We start from the raw sequence: 27,674 nt of genomic DNA on the forward strand, positions 1-27,674 counted from the left end.
TGTCAGTGTCTGTGCAGTAGTACATGGTGATGTGTCTTCTATCTGAGCGTCAGTGTCTGTGCAGTAGTACATCGTGATATGGCTCACTTTTACTGTCTGCCACCAATGGAGAACCTGAGAGGGAGGAAACCTTAGTGGGGCCCCACCCTCTGCCTGTTAGGTTCTCTATTTTGGACACACCAGTTCTGTCTGATTGTTGGTTCGGTTGGTCACATGACATCCAGGCTGCAGATCTTTCTGTAGTTTGACTGTTGTTTTTCTTGTTGTCACCTGCTCATGTGTCTTCTCCTCGTGCTCAGCTCTTGTATATTGAACCTATACTCCAATGCAAAGTGCAGCTCTTTCTCTGTTAGTGTGAACCTGTGTCCGGAGGTCCCACCCATTGATTCAGGGACATGACCCTTATCACATATCACATCCCTGCCAGGTTTGAGGACTGGGTGCAGGGGACTTGTAACCCAAAGCATGTTTGCTTCAGAGACCGAGCTGTCAAATGAGTTTGGGTATGTATGCTTCCTTGTTGTGGGGACTCTACATTTTGAGTCTGAATGTTCCCAGGGAGCTATACCCTGTCCATTTCTGAGCCAAAACTTTGACTCTGTCTTAGCTCTGTGTGTGTCTATGTGTCTGTGTGTATCTCTGTCTGTCTGTCTGTGTCTGTGTGTTTCTGTTTGTTTGTTTGTTTGTTTGTTTGTTTGTTTGTTGAGACAGGGTTTCTCTGTGTAGCCCTGGCTGTCCTGGAACTCACTCTATAAACCAGGATGGCCTGAACTCAGAGGTCTACCTGTTTCTGCCTCCTGAGTGCTGGGACCAAAGACATGTGTCACCATTACCCAGAATGTGTTTGTCTTTTGACACAGGGTCTTGGTCTGTAATGGAAACTGGCTTATAGCTCACTGTGCAGTGTAGGATAGCTTCAGACATGCAGCAGTCCTCCTACTTTGCACATTTTGGAATCCCATTTGCCATTCCTCCTCTACAGCAGCACCTGACAGGTGAGAAGCATTGAAGGTGAAGTACAGTGCTGTCAGCAGATAGCCCCGACCAGGAGCTCTGTGTGTCAGCATAGATGGGCCAAAGAAGGCCTCACGTCTGGGAGGATGGATAGGCCAAATATTTCCATTGTAGGCAAGTTTTCTTCTTGTGTGTGCAGATGGGTTCATGTGCATGTGTAGGCCAGAAGACAACTTCAAATGTCACTCACTCCTCAGGTACCTGGCACCTTCTTTTTTAAGACAGAATCTCACTACTGATTAGGCTAGGCTGGCTGGACAGTGAGCCCCACCATAGTGTCCCTGCCTCACCAGTGCTGGGATTACAGGTACCCACTACCACACCCAGCTTTTTTTTTCCCCATATGTGCACTGGTGTTTTGTCTGCATGTCTGTCTGTATGAGGGTGCCAGATCCCCTAGAACTAGAGTTACAGACAGCTGTGACTCCCATATGGGTGCTGGGAATTGAATCCAGCTTCTCTGGAATAACCTCTGAGCCCATACCCTGCTTTTTAAAAATGGGTTTTGGGGGCTGGAAAGATGGTTTCCCATTGAAGAATACTTGTTGCTCTTTTAGAGAACCAGGATTTGATCTCAGTACCCATGTGGCAGAATATAACCCACTGTAATTCTAGTTCCAGAGGGTCCAGCATCCTCTTCTGGCCTTCACAGGTACTGTATGCATGCGGCACACAGACATAAGCTAATGGAAAAATACCCATACACTTAAAATAAAAATAGATAATTCTGAAAAAACTTAGAGTGAAGTTTGAACTCAAGTCTTCATGCTTAAGAGCTGTAGTGGTTTGAATGAAAATGGCCTCCCTTAGGGCTCATATCTTTGAATGCTTAGTCATGAGAAAGTGGCACTATTTAAAAGGATTAGGTAGGCGATGTGGCCGTGTAGGAGGAAATAGATCACTTGGGTGTGGGCTTTGAGGTTTCAGATGCTCTCTCGTCCTGCTACCTGTCTCCAGATTTAAAGTTTTTGGCTCTTTCTCGAGCATCATATCTACCTGTTTGCTGCCATGCTTCACACCATAATGGACCAAACCTCTGAAACTGTAAGCCAGCCCCAGTTACATTTTTCTTTTATAAGAGTTGCCATGGTCATGATGTCTCACTACAGCAATAGAACATTAAGACATAAGGCAAAAACTTTACTGGCTAAGCTTTCTGTCCATTTCTGTAGTGGCTGTATTATAAAGCTCCACTAAAAAGGATGTCATGGTTCCTATGTTGACGGCCAACTCTTGGGCTAGCCCATACATTCTCAGTGCTCCCATTTTCCCTGCCTTATGTTTTTTGAAGCATTTAGTGTACTGACTGATGAATATTTCTGTGGGCATCCCCCAGAATGTCACCTCTTTTTAAAACAAGCTAAAACTGTAGCTGTGCTGAGACTGGGCAGGGCGTGACAGAGCCTCATGCTTGCCAGATGCCTGGCAATCAAGTCTTCAGCCAAATGACAGTGCCTATCCTTAAGCTATCTTGGTTCTGTATATGACTGGTAGCTTTTTAATGTACAGCTTTCTGGAACAGAGGCAACGTCACTTACTTTTCAACCAAGAAAGCTCTCAGAATTACTTGTACTTTATTTTAGCTACCTTGAACCTTTTAGACACATAGATTTCCACTTGAATCTTCTCTCATAGTAGGCAGAAGAGAGCCAAAGATATTTTTGGCTCATGTTTTTGGCTCTATTTTATCTCATACTTTGTCTTTATTTCAGCTCAATGACTCAAGCTCACATTGTGTATGATTTATTGTTTATTAGTTATTCTCTAATGACTATAGGGATTCATAGACTTCTTTGAATACTTTCCACATAACCTTGTCTTTTCTTGGTCTATCCTAGGGCTCAGACCAAAGGCCTCATGCACATTAGAAAGACAAACACTCCTCCTCTGGCCTGTTCTTACAGGTTGTTGTTATACAAGTGTCACATAGAGTGTGGTTTCGGGTTTCTTACCGGTGGGAACAGCTGCGTGTCAGTCTGTTTCTAGCTCTCCTCCTTACCCTCTGAGGAAGCAGCACATTAGTAAGGGTGCTGGAGTGCAAAGGGTCCATAGAGCAGACCAGTCTGTCTTCTCCATAACCTCCCAAGCACACTGAGACCTTGGATTGATCTTCTGCGTTAGCTCAAGACATACCAACCTAATGCTTTAGGGTTGTGAGCATTAGAGACAATAGGAGAGTGGGGATTGTGACTACAGGTCTCTTTAAAGGGTAATGATTCAGAATGGCTTTTATTGGGCCATCCTATGGTTTAGGCGGTATTCAGAACCTTTGATCTATCCCACCACCCAGTTTGTTTTGGTTTTGTCTTTTTTTTTTTTTTTTTTTTTGAGACAGTGTATCACATAGCCCAGGCTGGTCTTGAACTCACCGCATAGTCAGTGGCTTTGAACTTCTGATCCTTCTGCTCTCCCCCTCCCAAATGCTAGGATTCCATATGTGTACCAGCAAACCAGAGTGTAGATTTATAGCACAGAGTTTCTTTGAGCTTTGGGAAAACAGAATGATAAGTCAACAAACCAGGTATAGTCAGACAGGGTGGCCACAGGACTAAAACGGTTGTATGCCAGCACTTGGGAAGCTGTGACATTAGGGTTAGAGACTCAAAACCAGCCTCTACCACAGGCAAAAAGGAGAAGCTGACTCTGGGTTTCCCTGTTTGCCATGTTCACTAAGTAATTCTCTTAGCATCTCTGTTTTTTTTTGTTTTTGTTTTTTTAAAGAGAACAATCATAAATTTTAATCAAATAATTCAAGGAATTTAAAGAGCATCTCTGGTTTTGTTTTCTGTCTTTCATTGTAATCATAAAGCTTAATCTCTCTCTCTCTCTCTCTCTCTCTCTCTCTTTTCTTTTGAACTACTCAGTTTAATTTGTTTGGTGAAACTCCTTATGTAGCCTGCTGTTGCTCTGTCATCTGACCAGGCCTCTGGTTACAGAGGCCCTTTCCCTGCCCTACCATCAAATGGAGTCAGCATGCCATGGTCCACGTTCCTTCCAGGTGGCTAGACATGCACCTTGTGGACTTGAAATGCTAACTGTGGTGAGAGTTAGTGTCACGACTGCCTTCTTCTTGAAGTCTATGTTTATGTGTTGGATAGAATTTAGATTTAAAATGTGCATTACTCAAATCTCCTTTAACATGAAAGTGGATTGGGAATTGACTTGCTCGGGAATTGACTTGCTACTGTTTGTCATAACATTGAAAAATAATAATTTTATCCGTGGCCAAGGGAAAAAGTTTTAGGTGATCAAGCAGTAAGCCACATTTGCAATAAATAAAACTTTTTCTCTGTCTCCAATGTAAGTTTTGTTTTTGTTTTTTAACATGGCGTGCTAGGAATCCAGGCTAGGGGTTATACATGATTTACTGTCCACAGCATTGACACAAGTAAATGCATAGTACCCAGGTCAGCTGCAGGACTAATTCAGTACATCTCTTTCCTCCAACATAACATTTTTATTAATTGTTTGGGAATTTCATGCGGTGCCCCAGTCCTCCCAGGTCCATTCTCCTATCCTTGTACACTCCCACCTCCCTTTCCACCAAGTCCAATTTGTATTGCCCATATACTCACTGGAGTATGGTCAGACTCTCAGTGGGCAGCCTCTTAAAGAAAACTGACTCCTTCCTATCCCTGCTGCCTGCTAGAAGCCATCAACTGTGAGGAACTACACTTCAGCATGTCTCCCCCATGAGAGCTCTAGACTACTATATACCAACCACTCTGCCCACTGTGCCACCCCTGTAGGCACATCAGCAAGAGACAGCAGTGGCAGCTCTATGCCAAGGGCCAGGCCTGGAGACCTAGTGGTAGCACTGGCCTAACAGGCAGCAGTGGGCCAAAGCAGGCCTGCGGGTGGCCTGCGCCTTCCAGCATCTGAGGACTGGTCATACTCAGCAGGAGCATGCTCCTTTGTTGTGACTGTGCTCCTGTACCTATACTTCTGCTTCTCTCTGCACACATTCTCCACTCTGTTCGGCTATCCTTCTCATTCTCTAACACACATTCATGTATTAAAGTGGTGTTGCAAACTGCTGTGTATCACACAGTATATATTTTGCCCAAACAGCTTTTACATCCAAAGGTTTCTAAAGTACCATAAATATAGCACATGGGGGGTGGGGCAAGAAAGCTCTGCTGCGTAACTCCTGCCCTCAGTGCTGGCTGTCCTGCCTGCTTCCTAGGCATGACCATCAACCATTGTGCTTGCAGCCCTCTTGGAGTGCCCCATTCCCAGGCTCTCCTCCCTCTAGCAGGGTGAGCAACAGGAGCGTAGCAGTGGGAGGTCAATGCTGTGAACAGTAAATCTTTTTTTTTTTTTAATAATTTATTTCTGAGGAGGCCCCCAAGTGCTATAGTGTATATACAGAGAACAGCTTCCAAGGGCCTGTTCTCTCCTGTTCTCTCCTTCATGTCAGTCCTAGGGACCTAAGTCGGCTAAGCAGACTTGGTAGCAAATGTCTTTATCAGCTGAACCATCTTGCCAGCCCAAAGTATAGAAGCTCCTGAGTGTACTGTGAATTCCTTCTGTGACCAGTGAAGTGACCTTTGTAAGGGGTGTCTGGGGCCTGGCCTGGCTGGCTAGCATAGTGCAGACATCAGAGGTTCCTTGTTCTGAAACAGTCTTACTCAGACTGGTCTTACCCAGACCAGCCTTAAACTGGAGAGCCTCCTTTCTCAGCCTCACAGGTAACTGGAATTATAGGTAAGCATTACTGTGCCTGGTCTTTTTCTTACTTATTTCTGAATAATTTTATTTCTTTGTAATTAGCTTCTCTAACTTTTTACCTTAAATCTTTTTTTATACATTCTGTATTCTCAGAATAATAAATTATTCTCAACTAATTATTCACTTCTAACAATAATTTTTAAATTCTATAAAAGATTGGAAATTATTATTTTGATGCTGACATACATTTTCTATCTATCTATCTATCTATCTATCTGTCTATCTATCTATCTATCATCTATCTATCTATCTATCTATCTATCATCTATCTATAGTGTGAGGTGATAAAAGAATTTCTGTTCAGTTTGTGATAACTGTGTTACTTTTACATATAAATACTGCATGAAATGATCACTGGAGATTGAGTTTAGTGTAAACTAGGATTTATTTATTTATTTTGGCGTAGGGTTTCTTGTACCCAGGTTGGGGGGCAAGCTCCCGATGTAGGTGAGGATGACCTTGAATGCATCCAGATTCTCTTGCCTCCACCTCCTTAGTCCTAAGCTCACAGATATGCCCACCAATTCTGATTTATACAGTGATGGGGACCAAACTCTGAGCTTCATGTATACTAGGTAGGCATTCTACCAACCGAGCTATATCTCCAGCCTCTAGCCTGTAGCCTAGAAATTTTGAGATGAGCTATAGTCAAATACCAAATAAATTAGATGAGATATCATAACTTTTCCCCACTAGACAAGGTTTTTCTGTGTAGCCCTGGCTGTCCTGGAACTCACTCTGTAGAGATCCACCTGCCTCTGATTTCTGAGTGCTGAGATTAAAGGCGTGCACCACACAATCCAGCATAGTTGCTCTTTCTCATAGAAAGCTTACTTGGTCTTTCCTGGCACTGACCTTCTGATAATATGCCCAAAGGTTCTCATAACTTTATTCTATTATTTTCAATTCTTTTTGGCTGAGCTATAATTATTGTTTTTTTAGTTATGTTTTAAGCCAGGTGTAGTGGTTCACAGTTGTATTCTCAGCACCCTGGAGACCAGGACAACAGGATCCCATGGGTTCAAAGTCTGACGGTGCTAGACATAAGTTCAAGGCTAGCCTAGGATACAGAATGAGACTGTGTCGAAACAAACAGAAATTGTTCTGAAAGTAAGGATGTATAACCCACTAGAATACATGCCTAGCTTTAACCAAACCCGAAAATGTGTTTACTTTCTGTTTTGGTTTGTTTTTTGATTTCTTGTTTGGTTGGTTGTTTGGTTTCTTTTGGGCAGAGACTCTTTATATAGTCCTGGCTGTCCTGGAACTCACTCTGTAGACCAGGCTGGCCTCGAACTCAGAAATCCACCTGCTTCTGCCTCCCAAGTTCTGGGATTAAAGGCCTGGCCCTGCTTTGCCTTTTATTTAAAAAACAAAACAAAAATATGAAGTACGGTGATTTACTCTTGTAATCCTAGCACTTGGAGGACTGAGACAGGAGAATAACTGTGAGTTCAAGGCCAGCCTGGGATACATAGTGAGACTTTTGTCTCAAAAAAAAACCAAACAATAACAACAACACCACACACACACACACACACACACATACACACACAAACTCAAACCAATAGCTATTGAATATCTAGATGAAAATTTTAATCTTAATTTTTTTTAAAAAATAGACATTTTAGCCCAGCATGGTGGTTCACACCTCTCATCCCAGCACTCGGGAGGCCAAGGCAGGCAGATCTCTGTGAGTTTGAGACCAGCCTGGTCTACAAAGTGAGTTACAAGGCTTTCTTACACAAAGAACCCTGTCTTGGAAAACAAACAAAATCATCATCATTAAAATGACTTTTTTGTTGAAGAAAGTGAGCCTGAGCGTGCAGCTCAGTGACAGTGTCTGCCTGTTGTACCTGAGTCCTGGAGCCCCAGCATTAAATACATGAACAATAGAAGCAAACAGAATCCAAGACAGAAAACTGGAGAAGCATAGATAAGACATCAGATTAACCCATCACACTTTATTCATCACTCTCCTTATGATTTCTGGGCTATTTTTATTTTGCTTGTCTTACCCTTTTAAGAGCTGTGTCTCACCCTTCCCAGCTGAAAGTAGAAGTTTTAATGAATGTGATCAGTATAATTTATCTCCCTACTTGAATGCTTATTTATATAGTTCAGTTTTAGCTAGACCCAGGACCTCACAAGCTGTGTCCCCAGCCCAAGAGTGATGTTTTGAAAGCTTCAGACAGATAGTTGTCTTTGCATTTGTATTGGTCTGACTGACTCGTGACACTCCCTTCTGTCCAGTGTGTCTCATGATAAACCCTTCTGGAGGAGCACTACATAGGCCAGAACAGCTTGTCAGAGCAGAAAGCATATCATCCCGTGCCTTTTGTGTGCTTGCTGTTTGATAATTTAGCTGTGGTTGCCTCAGGTTTCTCTGTTGCATTTCCTGTCTTTAAGTTCAGACCTGCCATTTGTGTGATTCTCAAAGGCCTTAAGCACTTGTTTCTTAGTGACTGCAGTGGGTGTCTACCTTCCTAATGCTACAGTTCTTTAATACACTTCCCCACCTTGTAGTGATCCCCAGCCATAAAAGTATTTTTGTCGATACTACATAACTCTTACTTTTGTTACGATTTGCAATGTAACTATTTTGGAGATAGCGTTTACCAAAGGGGCTGTGACCCACAGGCTGAGAGCCATGCTTTATAGGATACCCATTTTATCTTACTGCTGAAGTGCTTTCCTCCAGTAAAATCCTTGTGAAGGTAAGCCTGGTAGCTCAGTGGCTTCAGTGCAAATGCAGGCTGATGAGAAGCAGAGAAGAGTGTCAATGGTAGAATGACAGCACGTGGGTATTTGTGATGAAAGGACAGACACTTTGAGGACATGTCTCCTCGCTAGGGAGCAGACGAACGTACAAACGTGCATATTTGAATGTCCTTTGGATGATTATTTTGAAGAGGTGAGACAAGTTTTGCTTGTCCCGCTTACTGAATATGTTTCTGGAGTGTGGTGGAGAAGAGAGGAGATATGGGCCTGCTTTTCCACGAGAAAATTCATTCTCACGCTCCTTTGAGTATGGCCTGCTGATTGTAGTCTATGTGCACACCTGGGGGTTTAATGATGCACTCACATACAAACCATCTTCCTTTTGTATGTGAGAGAAGTGTTCACTGTCCTCTGGTCTCACTGAGATGGCTGCTGTTCCCCATTGCCACCTCTGAAGGATTTTCACAGTAAGTATTGACTAAAGGCAGCTGTCAGCTTGAGGATCCCGCACTTCTGTGCCTGTTAGCTCCAGCCTTTGGTCCTGTTGCAGATATATCCAGTGTTAGCCCTTCAGTTCAGGTGGAATCAGGTAGAGAGAGGGAGAGGTAGATGCCAGGCAAATGTTACCTCAGCCCACTGCACCGTCCTGTCAGAGGATATTGTTAAAGCCTTTAAATCCTGGAGTCAAGCTTTAATTTTCAAGACAGTACTGGAGCACATGTCTATAATTCCTGTACTGAGGAGGATCACTACAAGTTCAAGGTTAGCCTGGTCTACATAGCAAGTTCCAGGCCAGCTAGGGCTACCATGGCAAGACCTTGTCTCTAATAAACAATACTTTAAAACAATTTTTTAAGTGATAAAAATAATTCAAACAGCACATAGTCCAGTCCCCTTGAGAGCCTATCAGCAGGGACACAGCAGTGGCTCACCACTGACCTGGCTTCCCTTGCTAACAGACTGTGTGATTTGGGCAGCCCTCAATAATGCATTTGTTTTCTCAGAGCACCATGGGCTGAGGCCCTGCTAGGTAGAGGCTGCTGGGACCTGGGAGGGTAACTAGGCTTAGTGTGGTTCAGTCACTCACCTTCTGCAGTTTATGCAGTGGTGGGCTTCTTCCTCATTCTCCATAGTCCATTATCTAATGCTAGCTGGACATGCTGGGGTGGAATAGAGGAACTAGGCCCCACAAGCATTTACAGTCCACTGCGAGTGACTCCCCTACCAAATCTAAGCAGACTCTTTTATCGCTAATTCAGACCTATGGAGTCTTTACCTTGGTCTGTGGTATCATTAGAATTTGCAGTCAGAGATCTGGATGTAGCCTTAGCATTCCTGTCTTTTTTTTTTTTTTAAGGCCTGAGGGCTGCCCTCCCCCCCACACAGAGCATTGTCTGCTAGACAGCTGACCACCATGGCAGTTAGCACTTCCCTTTTAAACCACAGCTATGTGCAATGTAAAGATGTAGACTTGTTTATTACGCATGCCTAGAAATGAAACTGCTGGGCTGGGGCGATGGCTAAGTGCTTGCTGTTTAAGTATGGGGACCGAACCTCAGATCCAGAATCTGTATAAAAGCTGGGTAAGCATGGCCGTCCGTCTGTAACCTGGCAGGGACAGAGGGTCCCTGGTGCGGGCTGGCCATCTTGACGAGCAGTTCACATGCTCTGGTTCAGTCCCAATAAAGTGGGAAGCAGTGGGGGAAGACAATCAGTGCCAGCCGTTGGGCACACATGTTGCTCTGTGCGCTTCAACATGCATCCATATACATGCAAACTGCACATATACAGAAGAACACTGCTCTGTCAAGCACATTACTGTGGGACTTGAGAGTTTCCTGAGAGAAAAATGTGGAGTACTTTTAATACTGCACCACACTGTCAATCAGAAAGCAGTCTGTTTGCTGTGTAGGCATGACTTCCAGGAGTCATTTCTCAATTTACCTGATACTGAGCGTTTGGACGTTGCAGGAAATCCGGGGGTCACTAAGAAGTTTCAGGTACATTGTTATAAAGTAGAACATTACCACCAAGCATAGCAGGATCATATTTCCTAGTATGTGTCATGTATCTGTGTCTGTCTCTCTGTGTTAGGCTTCACTCCATTTATCTAACCAGTTGATTTGCATTGTGTATTCAAGGGGTTAAAACTATGTTTTCCAATGGTCTTAGGTAACTCCTGTGACAGGATTGTTCAACACCCACCCCCACACCCCCCATCCCCAAGAGGTTACGACCCATAGGTTGAAAACCACTGCTCTAAAAAGCTTTTACCAAGGGAAAGACTTACTCTTGCTGATTCTTGGGCTCTCCTCTTCCTCTCTCTGCCCTTTATTTCCCACTCCATAGAAACATGTGTCTGGGTTAAGAAATGGCACTGTATGGTGTGTCTCATTTGGGCAACTTACTGTCTTCTTGTCCAGATCTAAATGCCACCTATGAGTCCGATGTCTGCAGAGAAACTGCTTAAGGAGAAAGATATGAAGAGGTAGAACAGACTACCAAAGATTGTGAAGTACATACGTAAATGATCTGGTAATTAAAGAGAAACTGATGTGTGATGTGTGTATAGAGTTCTTATCCTAAGTGTGAAGGCAGAAGAGACTTTCACATTGAAAGAATTAGACTGGGTGTGGTGCCACAGGCCTATAATCCTAGCATTTAGGCAAAGGAATTAAGAGTTCAAGGCCTATCTCTGCAATAAAGCAAGTTCAAGGCCAGCCTGGTCATATGAGACTTTGTCTCTAGAAAAAAAATCATTGAAATAATTTCTGGGTGTGATGATCTGCACCTATACTTCCAGCTACTTGGGAGGCTTAGACAATAAGATGAAAAAGTAAATATGCTTTTCTGTGTTTGGTATCGCCTTTGGAGCTGCACTTCCTCATCAGAATCAGTGGCTGATATAGACAGAAAAAACAAAGCCAGTGTTCCCATTCTTGGCTTATTTCCCACATGGAAAAGTGTGACTTGTATAGATTTCTCCCATGATTCAGATAGTGTCATTTAAACTCACTGTCACTATTTCAACCTGTAATCTGAAGAGATTACATTACAGTTGGTTTGGTTTTGTTCTGATTGAATGAAAATGAGTGCATGACTACTCCAGGGTATGGATGAGGAGAATGGTTTGTTGTTGTTGTTGTAGTCTTGGGGGGGAGAGTACCGACAGAGGCATCTGGAAGAGTCTAGACCATTGGTTCTCAACCTTCCTAATACTGTGACCTTTTATCCTCATGTTGTGGTGACCCCAACCATAATTTTTTTGTTGTTGCTATTTCATAACTGTAATTCTGCTACTGTTATGAATCTTTATGTAAGTATGTTTTCTGACGATGTGAAATGGTTGTTTGACTCCTAAAGGAGTCAACCACCCACAGGTTGAGAACTGCTGGTGTAGACTAAACATGGCTATGGGGTGGGGGAACAAGAGAGGAAGAGGATAGAGAGAAGAGGGTAACGAGGCCCAGAGTGAGCCAAGAGAGTGCATGGCTGAAACGGCAGGTTTATATAGAAAGAGAAGCTGGGGAGGCAAAGCCCAGCCCCTGGGCTGGCGTGGTTTAGGGTAGCGGGTGGGGTGACACTGATGGGACGAGCCACAGGGACTGAGTGAGCCTTGGCCTGGGTTATCCTTGGGGCATGGCAGAGATAAAGTTTCTCTACATAGCCCTGGCCGCCCTAGAACTCACTGTGTAGACCAGGCTGACCTTGCAGATCCTCCTCCCTCTGTTTCCCAGGAGCCAGGATTATAACCACATGTGTTGCCATACCCAGCTCTCATTCCTTTCTTTATGAGATGGCTCTCACTGTGCCAGGGTAGATATGGAAGTGCGCCATGATAATGTGGAAGTAGGTGGCCAAGTGTTGAGGCAGCAGTGGTGGCATTTCTCAGATCTTCACGGGGTATGACATGATTCATAGGTACCCTGAGACTCTGGAGAAATGTATCAGGTGCTTGCTTATAACCTGCGGCTTCTGCACCTGCAGTTGGATGAGCTGCAAGGCTAGGTAGATGGTTCCTGTCCCTAGTAGAATGGTATGGCCCATCAGGAAGTGTTGAGTGCATCATTGTGGTAGCTGGACAGGCCTTACTTATGGGTACCACAGATGCAAAGCTGTCCTGTTCACAGTTTGCATGGAACTTTGGAGGGGAACTCCCTCTAGTTCCCCTTTCTTACTAGGTTTTAGTCTTTATTTTTTCCTTTTCTTTTCTTCCCTCCCTCCTTCCTTCTTTCCTTCTCTCCCCTCTTCTTCCTTTCTTCCTTTCCTTCTTTTTTTCTTTCTTTATATTTTGAGACAGAGTTCTCTGTATAGCCCTGGCTGTCCTGGAACTCACTCTATAGAAGACCAGGCTCCCAAGAGCTGAGATTAAAGGAATGTGCCACCACACCTGGCTTCCTCTTAGGTTTCTTAGTTGACAACTAAACTGAGTTTTAAGGTGTGAAAACATTCTTTTATCAAATGAAAAGCACATTCAGCATCAGTGGACATGCGATGAGTTCCACTAGCTTATAAACAGCTACTGAAACTTCAGAGTCTTCCCAGGTGATTGCTTACCCGGGTTGTTTTGTATTCAGTATGGTTATAAGAACTGGAAAGTAATGGTCCATACACGTTGTCAAAACATCGCAGATATTGTAGCAGATGAATGGCTGACTGTAAGCAACTCTACACATCCAGAGTGCAGGCAGTGCACTTTCATATTTGGTGTTTGTCTGCAGCTAGTATCGGAAACAGAGCTGAAAGGAGTGTGAAGGAATACAGACACAATCATTGTGTTTTACCAGGCTGTCTGTGTATATGTTATACAAATAAGTTAACTTTAAAGACCTGGCCTTTGTAACATGTAAAATTCTAGGCTAATTTGAGGCCTATTTTATTCCCCCTGAGGTAATGGGGATTGAGCCTTCTATATGCTACTCAGGTACCTCTGAGCTACAACAGCCACACCAAACAAGGCTCTCCTTAGTTCTCTCAGCCAGCACTTCTTTTTTTTTTTTTTTTTTAAGATTTATTTATTTATTTATTTATTTATTTATTTTATGTATATGAGTACACCATTGCTCTCTTCAGACACACCAGAAGAGGGCATCAGACCCCATTACAGATGGTTGTGAGCCACCATGTGGTTGCTGGGAATTGAACTCAGGACCTCTGGAAGAGCAATCGGTGGTCTTAACCGCTGAGCCATCTCTCCAGCCCCAGCCAGCACTTATATTACATGCAGGCTCCTGTCAATCCCACTGGACAGGAGTGAAAATCATTACTTAAATTCTTTTATTAAATTAAGCATGCTTTATTTTCTATCAAGACAGGTCTATCTCCCTAAAGTGGGTTTTGAAAAAAATAGCATTGAACATAGGAGACAGTGGGGTTTATATAGCACAAAACATCCTGCAAGACTAGGGGGGTTATAAGGGTTGGGAGATTTCTGGTGGAAATCTTGGTTATATGGGAATATGGCTGAACATTTAAAAATTCTTCGGCAGACCATCTTATCAGGGTGGAGGTCAGGGTATAGGGTGTGGAACTTGTCAAGTTCCAGAAAATGGGTCAAGACCTGTCAAATGCGTTTTACAGAAAACAGGAATGAACTTATTTTGACTTTTCAATAAGGCAGCTTCTAGTCTTAAGATGGAATCAGGCTAGTCCACCACTCAGATAGGTTGTATCCTAAAGGGGTTTTGTTGGTTAACCTTTTAGAACACAAAGCATTGTTAACAGCAAGTCCTGGGTTGGATCATGGGTATCAATGCGTTGGATATGTTTCAGACTTTGGGGCAGGGCCTGTGAATAGGTCAGGAAATTCATGCCAATTGAGAGCTGTGTTAGCAAAGAGAAAGAAGAAGGGGAAACATGACAACTCCTGTGCTGACGGAGTAGTCTTCCAGTCACTAGCATGTGCTGCCAGGTCAGTGATGGTCACTGGCAGAAGCAGCAACGTCAAGCAAGGTGCATAACCTGTTCAAGACAGCTTTCCTGGATGTGGGGTTGGAGATGAAAGAGGTCTATTAAGGTTAGCATAGTAGCATACATATTACAGGCTAACACACAGCACTCAGTGTATGGTGACAGCTCTGTAAGCCATGCTTTACATCTCTTTTTTCCCTCTGCATCACGTGTGTCTGTCAGCAGACCTGAAAGGTACTGCTGAGAAAGAGTATAAGGGCTGCACAAAAGCCTTGTCTCCCCAGAGTCTCCCATGTGTCATTCAGTGCCATCACACAGGATCTAGACGATCTTTGGCTTTACCTTAAATTATTCTTGTGGAATTGAGACATTAGTCTTGTTTTTCTCACATGAAGTGTTTAGGTCTTTCAGCTGCCTGTCAGGACTACTTAGCAACTCCTATTTTAAGTTGTGTATTGTAAGGACTTACTTACTGAACCAGGATCTCCTGAATAGTTGGTGGGAATGAAAACCAGGCTGGGTTGGAGGAGTCGCAGCAAGACTGAGGCTTAGACAAGTTTATTTCAAGCAATCAGACTTTTAATACACTTATCAAAACAGTACAGTGGTTGCCAGGATAATGGCAGTGGCAAGCTATACAGGGCATATACGGTTAATGTATATGGCTAATTGTTCTGCCAAACTTCTACATGTTTTGATGACTTCTAAAGGACACAGAAACATGGGTGGCCTGAATACTTCTCTGCCTGAGAGAGTGCCTTCGTTTCCCAGGAACTGAAAGGCACATGGTGCCTCAGGAGCCACAGGCTCTCACCAAAAACCTTTAACACATGCCTCTCAAGGAAGCTAGACCAGGCCAACTCCATGATTTTCTGCAATATGTTTCATCGTGAAAAGCTGAAAGTGACTTGTTTGTTTAAGTAATAGTTGTAAACCTTTTCCTGACTGTCCCTACATGTATTTGACTCTACTTCAAACTTAACATCATTGCCCAGCCTTGAAGGGAGCTTGCTCAGCTGCTGGGAACCTCTTTTTATTTGGCTGGTTTCTGAGTTGCTGATGCATTGACCAGGTTGAGGGTTTGTTAAGTCTGTCAGCAGCCAGAGAAGGTGGTGCACACCTGTCATCCCAGTACTTGGGAGGTGAGACAGGAGTTGACATTACGGTACGGCATCAGGGGCTTAAGACTCAAATCTAGCCTGGCCAATGGATGGTATTTTATTTTTATTAAACCTCCTCTGTATTTTCTTACTTGGTAAATAGTTGCCACTTACTTTGTAGCGAGGGTGTTTGAGATGGAAAAGAATTGTCTCTAAACTGAAAGTCACTATCTCTGTCAGTCTAAGACTAGCTCCAAATGAGTGGGTAGACCAGGAAGTGAACAAATAAAAATTAAGTTGTTTGTGAAGTAGGTTCTAAGTTCTTGATGTGGGACGCTTTCTTGTTATTGCTGACTTTTCCACTTGAAAGAAACTGTGCATTTGAAGAAGAGGAAAGAGAGGAAAGGAAAGCACGAGGAAAGTCAGTGTAGTGTCCTTCAGCACCGTCCACTGGGACAGCCAGTTCCTGAAACTCTTGGGACCTTTAGTATTTGCCATTGCTTCTTTTCTCCTGTTCCCACAGGAGCCGGGAGGTGGCTTTGTCAGTAAAGGGCCTGTGTGCTGATTCCTTGCATCTGTGTAAAAGCTTGGTGCAGTGGTGCATGTCTGTGGCCCCGGCACTGGGGAAGCAATGCAGGCAGATTGCAGGAGCTCATCAGCTTGCCAGCCCAGCTAAATTAGTGAGTTCCAGGTGCGAGCCAGAGATCCTGCCTCAAAAATAAAAGAGCACAATTGATGACCCGCTCAGGGCCTACATGTGCACCTGCAGGTATACGTATGTATGTCACACAAACAGGTGACCACACAGACACACCAGAGCACAGTCATTTCTCACCTCACATACTTGCCACCCGGTGCTGTTCCCAACCTCTCCTTTTTCTTCACAGATCATGGGGCTTCCTATGCCGAGTTGCCTCTGCCATGATGGCTCTGCTCTTCTGCCTGCCTGCAGTGCTGGACGAAGCTCTCAGGGGCAGTGTTGGTCACTAACTGAATGAGATGAGCCTTTCCAAAGCAGATGGTGTGTGAAAGTCAGTCCACTCCTGCAGACTCAGTGTAGCCTGAGAAATGATGGTTAGCACATCTTAATTTTACATTCACTAGGGCTGTTAGGTTACAGTCAAACGCCGAGTTCTGGGGAAATTCCATGAGCTAGCTTGTGCTGAGGGCACCCAGGCACCCTCAGTCTGTGCTTTGAGGAGAACTGTGTTTAGGATTAAGAGCAGTGGCTTTGTTACTTAGGCACCTGCTTTGTTTCAAGCCATATGCTGAGAGGTAGGTAGAGATATCTATTGTGTGACTAAAGAAACACACGTCCAGGGGAGGCAGGCAGTTCACCTCAGGCGTGTTAAGGTGGAGCAGGATTAGCATCCCAGCCTGTGTGGCCTCAACACCTCCGGTGTTCCATTTTTGACCTTGGGCAGGTATGAAGTAAGTAGACATTGCCATTATCTTCATGCCAGCCCCGTCCACCCAGCAAACAGTGTTTCCTTTGCTTCTCCCGTGCTGGGTGACACGTCTGCTGTAGGTGGCAGAGCCAGCTGAAGGTGAGTTGGGAAGGCGGGTGTTTCTCATGAACACTGTTAGCTACTCTGGTGTTAGAAAAACGTCTGGCTCCACACTGATTTTCTTTTCTGAATGCTTCCTGTGCCCAGCCCTCTGCCTGGGAAAGTGGAGAGTGCAGGGGACAAGGAGGTTCCCTCAAGGTCTTCCTTATCAGTTTCTGTTTGTCCTTTAGTTCTATGTGATGGTGTTAAAGGTGGCTACCACCATCACATAGAACTAAAAGGACAAACAGAAACTGATATGGGACGCCCTTCTACTGCCTGCTCCCTCAAGGGCTTTGGAGCTCTTATTGTTCTGATTTTCACTTTTAGCCTCAGGATTTTATAAAAAGATCTTCATAATGTGAAAGGAAGAGCAGGGGAAGGAATTACAAGTTTCGAGTCAAAGACTGTGTAACTAAGGCAGGTGAGTTGCCCTTGTTGAGACCATCCTGACTGTGTCAGTGGAACACTTCCCCAACAAAGCTGTGAGGGCTAGGTATACTGCACAAGAATTGGAGCCACAACCAGAGTCTGTTCCCACCAAGGCTGTGTCTATAAATGTATTTTCCAGCAAGCATGACAACTTACTTTCCTCTGTAATCATAACTAAATTTCCACGAAAGTGCTAGGGGCAATGACAGGTGCTCAAAGAGGCCCTGATGTTCTCAGAGAGCACCTGACCCTGGCGGGGAGACAGCAACTAAGCTGAGAGCACAAAGGGGAGGAGCTAGAACCCAAGGGCAAAATAAAGCTCTGCAGTCTTTACAGAGTGTAGACTATGGGGGCTGGGTGAAGGCCCACAGAGGCTGCCATTTTCTGGACTGGCTCACCCTTTTTTACCTGTTTGGGTACCTTGGCAACGTCTGTGTTTCTCTGGATTTCTGTAGATTCCTGCTGCACTTAGATCTGTCTGGTCCCTTGATGGGTAGAAGTAGCATCAAAGACTACCAGGAAAATGTTTGCCAGGACCATTAGGCTCAGGTATTTTTGCATTGTTTTCTTTTTTTTTTTTTTTTTTAAAGATTTATTTATTTATTTTATTTATGAGTACACTATCGCTGTCTTCAGACACACCAGAAGAGGGCATCCAATCTCATTACCGATGGTTGTGAGCCACCATGTGGTTGCTGGGATTTGAACTCAGGACCTCTGGAAGAGCAGTCAGTGCTCTTAACCACTGAGCCATCTCTCCAGCCCCATTGTTTTCTTTTTAACTCTTGACTTTAAGAGTTTTAAAGTCAGCCCTCCTGCAGAATCCACAGGAAAGCCTTCTATTTTTCTCTCTGCTGAGTGGGAGCAGGTATCATTGAGTTCTGTGGAACATGAAGCCACTTTTATGTCTAGCATTCATATCTAAGTATGCAGACATGTTAGACAGCATCCATCCATATGTGGGGAACAAAACCACAATGGCAGCAGTGGTGCGAGACCCAGTGTGCAGCTGCTGTGGGGACTGAGAGGAGCCCGTTGGCAAAGGGCAGAGGCCACTCTTGGCCTTTGTCTCTCCAGGGAGTGACAGCATATCAGAGTGTCTATACAGAACTTAAGTGGAGACAGGGACAGACTGTATGATGTACCTGTGTCACTTCCTAGGAACACTATTTGGGATCCTATAGCGTATGGGGGATCTTGAAAAGAACATAGATTTCAGGGGCGAGGAGGAGATGGGTTAGTGGATAAAAGCATTTGCTACACGGTTATAAAGACTTGAGTTCAAATCCTTAGAGCCATGTACAAAGTCAGATGTGGCTGGATAACACCGGCACAGAGTGGGGGAGGACAAAGGGAATACTGGCTTGCAAACTGCCAGAAAAGACCGTTTGTTTTTGTTTTTTAGGGGAATAAAGCATAGGAACATGTGACATCCTCCTCAGTCTATAGGCAGGGTATGCATAACACACTCACTATGGGCTTTAGTTTGGAGCATGCCCTAAACACTGGCATCCTCTGGCACTTTGGAGTAGGCATTTCTGAGTCTCAGTTTACAGGGTCTTGTGAGTTTAACTAAACACCAATAAATAGTTTTTTCTGGTAACCACAGTGCAACCCCAGCCCTTGAGAACGTTGGCTTAATTCAGCTGTTAAAAGAATGCAGAAGTTGTGGTATATAATTCATGGTAGCTAATGTGCACACCTTCCAACTTACCACCATTTACAATGACTGCAACATCTAAGGAACAGATTGTACACTTTCTGAGCTGCCCAGGGACGTGGTTACCACACTGACACCCATGAACTGGGCAGGGGGTTACCTTCCTATCAATGAAAAGTCAAAAGAAGAATCACTTGGCTGCCTGTAAACAACAGGTACTGGAAATGGCTAAGCTGAACAGACAAGATGGACAGGAAACAGGATATCCATTCTGTTTATATAAGATAAAATTGACATCACGAAACCATCTTTCCATCAAAGAATGCAGGCATTGCTAAGAAGCCATGCCTGTCTTCTGTTTCTCTGGCTTCCTTTCTTGATTTCCTGCTGTGGCAACTTCTGTCTAAAATTCATGTTGGTCATTTTCTTGCTTGTTTTGTTTTTTGTCTGTCTGTCTGTCTGTCTGTCTGCCTGTCTGTCTGTCGCAGGGTCCTCATGTAGTCTTCTCACTTTGAACTTGGAATGTAGCTGACCCTGTCCTTGAACTCCTGATCCTCCTGCCTCCACCTTCCAAGTACTGGAATTAGATGTTTGTGGCACTATGCCTGGCTTGTAAGTGTTTGCTTTTGAACTTGATAAAACAGAAGACATAGACTTGGGGCTTGCATTCCCACCCACGTTACATCACTAAGATGGGTCTAGTTCTTTGTCCATGTGTGTTTTCTCATCTTTCATCATGTGGTCATTCTGTAGTTCATCTACTCACCAATAATTCAGTGCTTCTTCTGTGTGATGGAGGCCCATGGTTTATGTGCCTTTGTCTGTTTTCTTGTGTTTCATACTGAGTGCTGACATTTTTCTCTAGTCTGGTGATAAGAGAATTCTCTACCCACTGAATGTACTCCTGATGTCTTCTCCCAGGTCATGGACATCCTCACTCTCCTTACAGAGACTCTGGTGGCAGTTTTGATATTAACATGGCTGCTGACCTTGGGTTTCTCTTTTAGGCCTTTTGTATCCTCATGAATCTCTCCTAACTGCAGCTCAGAAAGTTCACTTATGGTTTCTTTTTGGGGTTTCAAAATTTGCCTTTGACATTTAACTTCCCCATCTGGAGTGGATTTTCTTGTCCCCATACAACTAGGAATCTGATTTCATTTTTCCTATGGATAAACAAATTTCCCAGGTCTTCATTTTTTAGGCTGTTCTTTCAAAATTCATCATTTTACAAATTCAGAATTCTATTTCTAAGTTTTTACTTCTATGCTATTGGCCTATTTGTTTATAGCTTTCTAGTAACCATACTTAATTTTGTTTTGAGACAGGGTTTATGCTGTAGCCTAGGCTGGCCTTGAATTTGTGGTTACTCTTCTTTTTCAGACTCCACCCTAACCCTTACCTGTAACCACTAAACCTCTAAGCTGTTGGGCTGTAGGCATGGGTGAATACTCCTACCTGTACTTAGCTTAATTAGCATTACATAAAAGTTTAGAATACATTTCCAGCAGGTGAGGCAAGTCCCCACAGACCTCAGACTCATGGCTGCCCCACCTCGTTTTTTTTTAGACTACAGGCATGTACTACCAGCCCGGCAGGGGTCTGTTTGTATATTTGCTTTCTCTTTTTTGATGGGGAGAAAGGGTCAGTTTTCATTTTAATTCCTGCAATCTTTAAAATGCCCCCCCCAAGTTACAGTCAATCTGTAGATCAATTTCAGAAGGAATCTATATAAATATAATACAGTTGCCAATTAGAGAGATTTTGGTTGACACTAAAGTTGTTTGTTTTTCTACTTTTATTGTTTGTTTTCTGTGCAATCCTGGCTGACCTAAAACTCACTAGTAGACCAGGCTGGTTTTGAACTTAAGGTAATCTTCCTGCCTTTGTGCCCTAAAGTGTTATCAATAAAGACATGCACCACCACATCTGTCAGATAGTCAGATAGCGTGTGTGCGTGTGCGCGCGCTCGCGAGCGTGCATACGTGCGTGTGTGTGTGTCTTCACTCAGCAGAGCAGCTGCACGCCTGTGGAGGTCAGAGGACAACCTTGGTTGTTTGAGTCAGGGTCTCATCACCGCAGCATCATGTCAGGCTAGCTTGTCAGTGACTCTCTGGGGATACTCCTGTTTCCACCTCCAGTCTGGATGGAGAAGCACTGGGATTTCAGACATTCAGCCTTACATGGGTCGTAGAGATTCAAGCTCAGACACTCATGCTTATGGGTCAGGTGTTTTACCTCCTGAGCTACCTCTGAGCCCCAGGTTCTTAACAAAAATTTAAAAGTCTAGTAGAAAATCATAGTGAATCTTGTTATTTTGTATGCCTGTCTTCATTTGGGTTTCTGTTGCTGCAATGAAGCACCATAACCAAAAACAAACTGGGGAACAGAGTGTTTATTTGGCTTACACTTCCACGTCACAGTCCATCATCAGAGGCAGTGAGGGCAGGAGCCTGTCGACAGGCCGTGGAGGGCACTGCTTACTGGCTTACTCAGCCTGCTTCTTACAGAGCCCAGGAGCACCAGCCCAGGGGTGGCCCCACCCACAATGGGCAGGGTCCTCCCCCATCAATGAATAATTAAGAGAATACACGTCTGCCTACAAACCTGATCTTATGGAGAACTTTTTAAATTTATGTTTCTTCCTCTCAGATGACTTTAGCTTGTGTCAAGTTGACATAAAACTATCCAGCAAACCAACTAAAAAAGTTAATTGAATGCAAGTAAAAAGGGGAACTCAACATTTTAAATAATTAATTAAAACTCTCAACACAGAATTTTATAAGACATTTGTCAGCCTCAGTAAGTAAATGCCTGTCTGCAAATACACAGTAAACAGAATGCCACTTTTAAATATCCGTCTACATATTTCTCATGTATTCACTTCAGACTAGCTCTGCTGTGGAGCTTCGTTGACAATCGGTGTCTTTATCTGTGGTCATGAACATCCATTGCTCTGGGTGTTGTAAAGATTAAATACTGTGCTGTGTGCCAAGTGACGAGACAACAGACCAGGCACAAAGAATGAGATTATTATGTGAGAACAACCTCACTTGCCTACAGGGAAACAGGGTAGACTCCCAGGGTGTTTGGTCTCCCATTGGCTTTGACAAAGTGGTGGAAGTAAAAGAGGGCCTTAAATCATTTCCCTGACTAATCTGGAGAAGTCGAATGTCTCCAGGCAGCTCTGATGCTACTTCTAACAGGCAAGCCGGATGCTGAAAGACTAGGTTGACGGCCAATTCATTTTGCTGATTCATCTGTCAGAGGTCTGGCTCTGAGCCAGATCTTTGCTTCTAGATTAAAGGCCCAGAGCCGCAAAGCTGCCAGACTTGATGGAATGCTGGTAAATTATTGCTATGTGAAGCTGGCAGTGAGAAGCACTTTTACCTGTTTCCCTTTCAAGTGACCCTGATTCCAGTGTGCTCAGATGTGCTCCCTGTCTGTTAGGGAACTGTGCCTGGGGCACAGTGACTGGGAGCAGTGGGATTCCTACTGAGCACACCAGCTTGCTGTCCCCTGGTCCTGTCATTGCCTTAGCTGCTGCAGGGATGCTGATCTGAACCTGCTCTTCTCCTTGGGAATGCACATTCCACTCCAGAGAGGGGTTATTATTGTAAGTGCTCTGGAAAAACCTTCCAGCCAAAGAGGCAGTTTCAGGAAGACCAGAAGACCTTGAACTTTGGCTGCCAGGACAAATGATGCTGGTTCAGTGCTCTAGTGTTGACTTCCACCAGAGCTCTTAACAGAGTGGGCTGCTGTGACCTCGGAGCTTTTAGTTATGAACTCATGGTTTGCTAACAATTCCTGCCATTTCTTTGGGAAATGTATAATATGAAACTTCTCTGATTACCTTGAGGTGTTTTTCCTCTATAACTATGAAAAGTATAGTAAACCTTTTAGTAAAATTTTATATGTCTCAAGGAATTTGAGTTTTTTCCTTTGTAAGAATGTATGTATGTACGCATGCTTGCTTGCATGCATATATAATCTTTCTGTATGGTGCTCATAGAAGGTGAGTAGTGTACTTGTTAGTGTGTGTTCTCATGAGCACATGGATACTCATATATGTGGAATAGAAGCTGGACATCAACAAAGGGTGTGTTTCTTGCACACTTATGCTTTTGAGACAGCATCCCTTTGTGACCCTGAAACTCATTGATTCGTCTAAGATGGCTGGCTGGCCAGCGAGCCTTGGGAATCTGCATGTGTCACCCATGCCTGTGTCCAGTGCTAGGTGACAGGAACACAAAGACACCATGGCTTTTTACACAGGTGCTGAGGATAGGGATGTAGGTCCTTGTGCTTATACAACAGGCTCTTTACTCATGGAGCACCCCTCCTCCTTCCTTCTTTCTGGTCCTTTTTTTGTTTTGTTTTGTTTTGTTTTGTTTTGTTTTGTTTTGTTTTGTTTTGTTTTGTTTTTCAAGACAGGGTTTCTCTGTGTAGCCCTGGCTGTCCTGGAACTCACTGTAGACCAGGCTGTCCTGGAACTCAGAAATCTGCCTGCCTCTGCCTCCCAAAGTGCTGGGATTAAAGGCGTGTGCCACCACCGCCTGGCTTTTTTTTTTTTTTGGGGGGGTGGGGGGTTTGGTTTTTTGAGACAGGGTTCCTCTGTGTCTCCCTGGCTGTCCTGGAACTCACTCTGTAGACCAGGCTGGCCTCGAACTCAGAAATCTGATGGTGACATACCAGTATGCATGCAGCCTTGGCACCACTTGGTTTTTAATAGTGAAAGTTTGCATTTGGTAGCTAATGGTTGCTTGTTTTTACTTTCTTATCCTGGAAATGAAAGGTTTTCAGGTGGTCTTCAGGTGGTCAGTGTTTTATTTATGCCTTTGCAGTGCTTTCCAGTTTGCAAAGCCCCCACACTGGGGGTGGCTGAACAACAGTGACATGTCTCCACATGAGGAGACCCAGCAGCTTCTGGGCTGGGGACTCCTTAAGGCCACCTTTCCTAAGTGCTCTCTTTATTTTTTTGTTTTGTTTTGTTTTTCGAGACAGGGTTTCTTTGTGTAGCCCTGCCTGTCCTGGAACTCTTTATTTTTTTCTAAGGATTTTTTTTTCTCTTCCTTGTAGCTGTTAATACCAGCAAGTATGCGGAAAGTTATCGGATCCAGACCTATGCTGAGTATGTGGGAAGGAATCGGGAAGGCAAGCAGGTCAAGAGGAAGTGGACCGAAGACAGCTGGAAGGAGGTGGACAGAAAGCGGCCCCATGTGCCAGGCCCCTGTTACCACACCAACAGGTGAGCACTGGTTGTGTGGGAGCTTGAGCTATTCCAGCACTAGTCCTCAGCACTCCTTCATGAGTGTAAGTACCTGACTCTTGTGAGGAAAATACCTTTGCCCTAGCTTTTTGCATAATAGTATAAGTAACTGTGATTACCACTTGACTTCTTTGTTAGTGGTTTCTGCTGCTGCTGCTGCTGCTTCTGCTGCTGCTGCTGCTTCTTTCTTCTTCTACAACTTTCCCATGTAGCCCAGGTTGTCCTTGAATTCACAGACCTCTTCAGTGCTAGAAATGTGTACTAGCTTATGAGTATTCCAGTTCCTTACATTTGTGAGGCTATATAGACCCCAGCTTTCCCCATTAACTCTCCTACAACACCATCAAGGCAGATGGAATGTATTCTATTCCCATTTTAGGAGTAGGGAAATGGAGGTTCAGTGAGCTGACCAGCAATATAGTGAGAGGTCGGATTACAGTTGCTTCTGTTGACATCTAGTCTCTTCCTTTCCCAGGTGCCTAGTACATTCTGCCCCCTTCTAGATCGCCTGTGTGTGTGTAGCTCGGGCAGCAGAGCATTGACCTAGCATGCCCAAGACCCCAAGTTTATTCCCAGTACCACAAGATGAGTAGGTAGATAGATATGTAGAAAAAAAGATTAACTTAGCCTATTTGGTTTATCTTTGAGAAAGGAATTAGATAGTATTGTGCTTTCCTTTTCTTTTTTTTTGTGGGGGGGGCTCCAAGAGTTTTATTTGTTCATGGCATGTGATAGATGGTCTGCACCCCCCGGTTAAGCCAGGGGAGAGCTGGCTTAAATAGGGAGGGGGGAAAGAAAAGGAGCTGGGAAAAGGAATAACTTAATTTAGCTAGCGCACCCCCCCCCACCTTTAGGTAACTCATGAATATGGAAATCTCTCGAGGCTCAAGCCTGTTGTAATGTCCTCTCTAGCCAAATGGACTGCAAAATGCAGATCAAATGAAGATCACTCCCCGTGTCAGAGCCTGGATTCTGGGAGAACAGTGGAATAGATGCCCGTCCCTCACAGGCAGTGGACACCTGCTGGGTCTCTGGGCTATTTCCAGCCAGCGCTTCAACCAAAACCAGCCATCCTATCACGATTCTACATCCCATTCTCTTTTCTTTCATAAAAGGAGGGGCATCTCTGTGTCAACTGTAGTGAAAATTTTGGATGAGGAAGTCAAAAGAAAACACTATGCAGGCCGTAGGGTATAGCACAATTAAGTCACAGAGTAAGAGGAATTGAGGGTGGGATTGGGAAGGAAAGGAATCATTGAATCAATTAAATACATGTGGTACAGTCTGAGAATAACATCTATTAATCTAGATAGACATTATGTTTTCCTCACTAACATGTAACTCTAGCTATTTGACTTTGGGAAAAGAGTTCATCTGTAGCTGGAAGGTCTGGATCTGTCTGTAGGACTTCATGAGCGGCTAAGAATGTAGCTTAGCATCCCAGGCAGGTTCCAGGAGGTGGCGCTGTCTCTGAGTCTCAGCGTGTGTCTGGTAGTCTTTAGTCAGATGGTTTCTGGAAGGATGTAGCTTGGCATCCCAGGCAAATTCCAGGAGATGGCGTTGTCTCTGTTGGATCTGTGGGTATACCTGTAGGATAATCACAGGGAAGCAGCATCCCTGGCAGAGAGGTGTCTGCAAAGGCTGGGTATTAAGCATTAAGTCACTTGGGAGCAAGCACATCATGGGTCTGTTGTTAAGATCTGTCTCATGGAGAGGTTCTTGTGTGCTCCAGGAGGGGGTGTTTTTGGAACTGGCTTTGTACACATCCTCTACCACTCGCAGGAAGATGATGATGGCCCACATGCCTCAGGCTCGTGGGCATGGAGTTGCCTGTTGTGTTGTTGGTCCACATGTCTTCTGTCTTAGGCACAGAGAGAGCCCTGCCACCGCGCCCTGCGGGAAGTATACTTGCATAGCAGATTCGGGCGGCCCTGTTCCTGTAGTTGCGTGGCTGTTAGAGGCGCCAGCTTGGAAACTGTGCGGTGGAAAGCGGGGAGGGGTGTGCGCTTTCCACGAAGGCAGGTCCCAATAACTCGAGAAAGTCCGTGGGTTCCAAGCACTTGAAGCTTTGGCGAGGGCAGGCCCCAATGATACAAGAAGTTCGTGGGTTCCAAGAGTTTTATTCATGGCGTATGATAGATGGTCTGCACCCCACACACACACACTTGCCTTTTCTTTAAAAAAAAAAACAAAAGCAAAAACAAAAAAATAAAACTTGTTTCTGAGATTTGCTTTTGTGTAGATTGACTTTTAAAATTTTTTATTGTTGTGTACTATTTTTTTCTTTCTTTCTTTCTTTCTTTCTTTCTTTCTTCCTTTCTTTCTCTCTTTCTCTCTTCAGGTTGGTGAACATTTGGATGGTTTCTAGTTGGAGGCTATTTGCTGTGATGATGTGTGTGTAAAAGAATAATGTCAGCACGTGTTCATTTCTCTTAAGTGAATAGGACTAGGCGCGTGGACCTGGGGATGTATGGTATCTGTGCGTTGTTAAGCTTTAAGCTTTGTCGAAACGTTTACAGTCCACTAGTAATGTGTGAATTCCATTTCTTCACATACTTGCCAACATTTAATGCTACAGTTTCTGTTTCAACTATTCTAGACTGTGAGCTAGCATCATATCATGGTTCTAGTTTGCATCTCTCTTGTGACTAATGCAGTGGCCTACGTTTTATTTTTTCATTGCTAGGATTCTAGTCGACTCTGTGCTGAGTTCTTGGCTGTCTTTTTAATGTACTTGTTGGCCATCAAGTGTCCTCATTTAGAGGTTTATGAAGTGTCGTACTTCCAACCCCCAAACTCTGTTGGCTGTTTCCTTCTGTTGGTTTGTAGTTCTTCTAAGTATTCTGGATCAGAAATAGGCACTGAACACTTACAATTTGTGATTGGTTTGCTTATTCAATTTTTAGTGGTATCTCTTACTGAGCAGATATTTTAAAGTTTTGTGGTAGTTTGAATGACAGTGCCACTCATAGGCTCTGCCATTTGAGAGTTTGGTTCCCATTTAGTGGTGCTGTCTTGGGGAAGGGGTTCTTAGAAGGTGTGGCCTTGCTGGAGGAAATATGTTACTTGGGAAGGCTTGGAACTTTCAAAGACTTGTACCATGAAGCAGTTTGCTTTCTGCTTTGTGCTTGAGGTTTAAGATGTACGCTCTCAGCTTGCTGCCCCAGCAAGCTGCTGCCATGCTTCCCCATGTGTGAGCACCCAGCATGGTATCTACCTGGGATCTGGAAGGAGGCAGAAGAAGGTACTTGGCACCCGGGGAAAGGAAGAGACAAGATGCTGATGGGAACAGC

The 27,674-nt window shown here is 44.2% G+C and overlaps 1 protein-coding gene across 2 annotated transcripts in view; it reads left to right on the forward strand.

Annotated features, from left to right (window-relative positions):
- The window catches only part of Parn (poly(A)-specific ribonuclease), a 112,833-nt gene that overhangs the window by 70,966 nt on the left and 14,193 nt on the right, over positions 1–27,674 (forward strand). For both annotated transcript variants that reach the window (XM_028778338.1, XM_028778339.1), the window contains exon 22: positions 24,192–24,360. In XM_028778338.1, the coding sequence (XP_028634171.1) occupies positions 24,192–24,360 (169 nt within the window). The remainder of the gene's footprint in view (positions 1–24,191; positions 24,361–27,674) is intronic.

This window comes from Grammomys surdaster, unplaced genomic scaffold, assembly GCF_004785775.1.
Source record: "Grammomys surdaster isolate TR1022 unplaced genomic scaffold, NIH_TR_1.0 334, whole genome shotgun sequence".
Classification (NCBI taxonomy): domain Eukaryota; kingdom Metazoa; phylum Chordata; class Mammalia; order Rodentia; family Muridae; genus Grammomys; species Grammomys surdaster.